Below are 4,602 nucleotides of genomic sequence, written 5' to 3'. Positions count from 1 at the left end.
ACCACTGACATTTTGTGAGTAGGTGCAGAGGTTTCACACATCAGTGTATAGAACCTTCCCAGAAGGCAATGAGCATAATAAATTATTTGGGGTTGGGTAAGCCAAACAAGTTCTTATATTTTACTACATCCTTCAATTTTCTAAAAAAGCAACATAACCAAGAAATATCATAGAGTCAAGCATACTGTTAGAGTTAAATGACTATTAGGAAAATATTAGTCATTGTGACCAAAATAATAACCATTTTATGGTTCTCCTCTTTGTTTTCATGTTGTACTTTTTCACCATCTCCTATGTGTTTCCTTCATTATATGTAATCTCTTATGTGTGAAAGTTAACTAAATGACATCCACGTTTTAGTGAGGTAATAGATAAGCTGGACTTGATAAAAAGTGTTTTTTTTGACACAACATAAACATGTTGAGGTTTGAATGATAAACTCTGACTAGGTATCTAGAATAAGGTAATACTCTTTGAATGCTATTGTCCATGCCAAAGAAAAAAAGTTGTCATGCATTCTAATTTTGTCTCTTAAACTAATGTATATAGTGATATCAAATGATTGAATCTATAACTACAACTTTAACTTTTAGTTGATTTGGTTTTTACATTTGATTGAACGGGAATTTGCTGTAATTAATGGCATATTTTTAATTTGTAAAGAAACACTTTTTTGGAATATGATTATCCATTTTTAAGATCTAAATTATTTTTGGAGGATTACCTTGGGAACAAACACATCAAAACTCAAGGCTGAGCTACACACCATTACTTTGGTATCAAATCTGAGAAATCATACATATAAGAACAATAAAGACGGAAAAATAAAGTAGGGTCATTCACCTCACATCATGCCTTTCACTTGTTATCTGTGAATCAAGAATTATAAATATGCATGTTCAGTGTATTAAAAGAGAATCATTAAGTACATACTTATTAAAACTAATTCAGAAAGGTGTGCTTCAGTGTTTATTGCTTCCATTCAGACCTGGGTCCAGTGTCTTAACTCATTGTATAACCATATTGCTAAAATGCATTTAGCTGTCTACAGTATGTGATGTTTGTAAATGCCAGAGGAATCAACATGAGGAATGAAAAAGGATGAAGCTGTTTTGGTCATATATATCTTTTTGGACAGCAATGGAAGTGATAACAAGTTATTAGCCAAACTTACTTGCACACGTTCATTTCACCTGTTAAAGGATACATTTGCCATATAATTGCCCTGCCGTTAGTCTATAATGCAGGTAATGTTTGAAACAGAGATAAACTCTGTTAATAACAATGTAAAGATCGGTTAAATGTACTCACTGTTGATGTAAAATGACTAGAAATTTAGGGCCGGCTACTGTAAGTTAGCTGATACATTTGGACTATTCTGACCTTATTAGCAAAACCAAAGTGTTGTAGACACATTTGCCCTTTGATGCTTGTTCGTTTAGCATTTTGAAGGGATGTTTGTTGGGTGGTTAAAAACACATGCATCAGGAATACTTCTCATTCTGGCATTCTTCCTGTGTACATTTAAAGGTTTTGGCGATTTGTGAAATTTTGACTAACTAATTTAATGTATCGTTTTTCAAATTGGTTTGATAATATAGAACAGCTACTCTTAGAAATTGAGTTTATTTATATATATTTTTTATTTGTTTTTCTAATGTTTTTCTACGTCATTATATAATTTAATCTCACACAGAACTCATTAGGGTTTGTGTCCCCTAATACTTTTAACAATATGCATAGATTCATTTTTAAAGAGGACAAAAACACATTAGGGAATCAGTTTACGCCAGTTCGTTACAGTCTTAATTTCCATATTAAATGGAAGGAAACTCATTAATGACTACCAATATCCAGGGTTTAGTTGAACTTTTATTAGATAATATTTCAAGTTGTGAAAATAAAGGTACACTGTAAGGTGCATTTCTGTGTGAGGTTACAAATTGCTGCTATTCAGTTTCTTAATTTGGTAAATAAAAACATAAATATTGCAATCTGTATCTTGCAAAAAATAAATTTAGTAAAATTACAAAATATTTATTTAAGTCGGTTGTCCACCAATTGTGCTTTAGTTTTGTTTTACCTGACTACTTAGCAATGTTTGTGACATGATATGTGCAGGCCAGTTTAGCCAAATCATCATGTTGGTGGCTTTAAAGTAAGAGGCATTAAGAGATTATAAATAGTGTTTCTCTAAACAATTTAATTTCTGTTTAACATAATCCTTTCTGTTCCTTATAGTGCTAATTAACTTTGCCTACTCTCCCTAAGTTGGTAGATTTTGGGATCACACCAAAACCAAAATGAAGGTGTTGAATTATGTTGTTCTCAGTGGCTTACAGGTCAGATGTTTTATCATGGCTCATTGCGTGTGAATGCTGCAGTGAACGAATTTTCAATGTGTCACTGAACGCATGTCCAGCATATCACAGCAAGGAGCGAGGAGAGATTAAGAGAAGCCTTATAACACTATTATTTGTGCTCAAGAACAAGTTGAAAAAACAACTTTTATTTTTTTAGAGGTGTTTTTGGAAACTGATACTGCACACAAAACATAACTTATCTAAGCAATGTATTTACACCTAAGATTTGATTATAAGGTTCTGTCATAATAGTTTTTTGATGCACTATCATTGAATACTCTTAACTCAAAATGACCATGTGAAAAAAGATTCAAGTTTCCATTAAGGAAGAAGGTCTTTCTCTAGCCTTTTCCTTGATTGTAGACATTCCTTACCACAATTTTCTAAGCTGTGTACTCTTGCTTTCCCCCATTCCTTCCAGTTAAGTCCCTTTCCTGTTGTCTTTTTTGTTTTCCAATCTTTCACAGTAGTCAGCTTTTCCTATGGCACTTTGCATTGTTCTGCATTTTTACCCTTGGATAAAGTTTTTGAAAATTGACCCTGGGTCAATGGGTAGAGGTCATATTTCCGATTCTCTACGATATGACCTTTGATCCAGCACCCTGGTGGCCTGTAAGCGCTCAAACTCATGTCGGCTGTTCCTGTCCGGACTGAGGTTTCCAAGTGCCCTGCTACCACCACCTACATCCTCCTCCTCATCATCTCGGCTTAGGAAGGCCAGCTCATTCTCATAGCAGAAGGAGTTGGAGCTGGGGACTAGGAACTTGTTCTCCACCATGTCCTTGGCACTGCAGCGGGGGGTGGACGGCACCTCATAGGTTTTGTGAAAGTGAGAGTAATCCACCTTATATAGGTTCTTCTCCTCAAACAAGACTGGCTCAAAACGGTGACCCCAAAGGACCTCAGAGGCTAAATAGGAGCTGCGAGCCTGCGTGGTCATGGCGGTTGCTTCAACCATTCCCTCCAAGATGACAACAATCTCAAAGTCTGCTGTCTCCAAGTCCTGTTTGCTGATCCCAAAAAGGGGGCTTTCCTCGTCTATCTCATGGAGAATCGTGATTGGTGAAACCAAGAAAATCCTGTCCAGGCCTTTATCAAAGCCCACATTAATGTCTATCTGGTCTAGAGGAATATATTCCCCTTCATCAGTGATCCTAGGTTTGATGAGCTGTGCCCTGACATGGGCCTCTACAATGTGGCTCTTGCGAAGGTTCCCCACCCTCCACATGAGGCACAGCTTTCCATCCCGCATGGCAATGACAGCGTTGTGGCTAAACAACAGAGTTTGTGCTCGCTTCTTAGGCCTCGCCATCTTGGCCATGATGGCGCCAATCATAAAGCAGTCAATGATGCAGCCCACTATGGACTGGAAGACCACCATGAAGACAGCCACTGGGCACTCCTCAGTCACACAGCGGTAGCCGTAACCTATGGTAGACTGTGTTTCAATGGAGAATAGAAAGGCAGCCACAAATCCATTGACCTGTAGGACACATGGAGTGAAGTTGTCATCTCCAGCTGGGTTATCCAGATCTCCATGCAGCAAAGCAATAACCCAAAAGGCTAAGCCAAAGACTAGCCAAGAGACAACAAATACAAGAGTGAAGACTACCAGCATCCATCGCCAGCGAATATCAACACATGTGGTGAAAATGTCAGCCATGTAGCGCTGCGACTTGTCGTCCATATTGGCAAAATGCACATTGCACTGGCCATTCTTTTTGACAAAGCGATTGCGGCACTTGCGGCGTGTGTGGATCTTGCCATTGCCAAAGCCGTTCATGCCATGCATGGTAGTGAGGCGGAGGCCCTCTTCTTCAGATGACACAATGCTGTAGCGATTGATCCTTCCCACACTCATGCTCCTGTGACGCCTCCAGCTGCAGGGTCAGAGCAGAAGGGCAGGCCTGGAGTCCCAGTGTGTGATCGAGGCCCCTCACAGCTGGATCACTGGCTGATCTCCATTTTAATGAGTCATAGACAGGGAGCTGGGTGGGAGCCTTGTGCTTTAATCCAGTCCCTGTAGAGAGTGACAGGAGAGGAGAACAATGTCAGCATCTTTCTGTGACATAATGGTCAAATCACACCATACCTGTGTATGAAACATCACCAAATAACCATGAAAGCTTTTAGTGACCGAATTTCAAAACACTGTTACGTAAGTAACACTAAATAGTTTTGCTACTGGCCCAAAAAAGAAGACCACTGATATTAGTAGATCATTGCACTGAATTAGCTG

General features: G+C 38.7%; 1 protein-coding gene across 1 annotated transcript; it reads right to left on the bottom strand.

The window, feature by feature from the left end:
• Positions 1-2,922: 2,922 nt before the first annotated feature.
• Positions 2,923-4,170, bottom strand: kcnj12a (potassium inwardly rectifying channel subfamily J member 12a). Its single transcript, XM_035666520.1, has one exon. The coding sequence runs from the start codon at positions 4,153-4,155 to the stop codon at positions 2,923-2,925; it is 1,233 nt and encodes a 410-aa protein (XP_035522413.1). The 5' UTR covers positions 4,156-4,170.
• Positions 4,171-4,602: the final 432 nt, after the last annotated feature.

The sequence above is a fragment of the Morone saxatilis genome, unplaced genomic scaffold (assembly GCF_004916995.1).
Source record: "Morone saxatilis isolate NCDOM2014 unplaced genomic scaffold, NCSU_SB_2.0 Contig1, whole genome shotgun sequence".
Classification (NCBI taxonomy): Eukaryota; Metazoa; Chordata; class Actinopteri; family Moronidae; genus Morone; species Morone saxatilis.
The sequence above is the reverse complement of the archived record's forward strand: the minus strand, read 5'-3'. Positions and strand labels throughout refer to the sequence as shown.

Excerpts from the sequence above, each read along its gene's own strand:
- kcnj12a (XM_035666520.1), bottom strand. The coding sequence starts at position 4,155 with ATGCATGGCATGAACGGCTTTGGCAATGGCAAGATCCACACACGCCGC.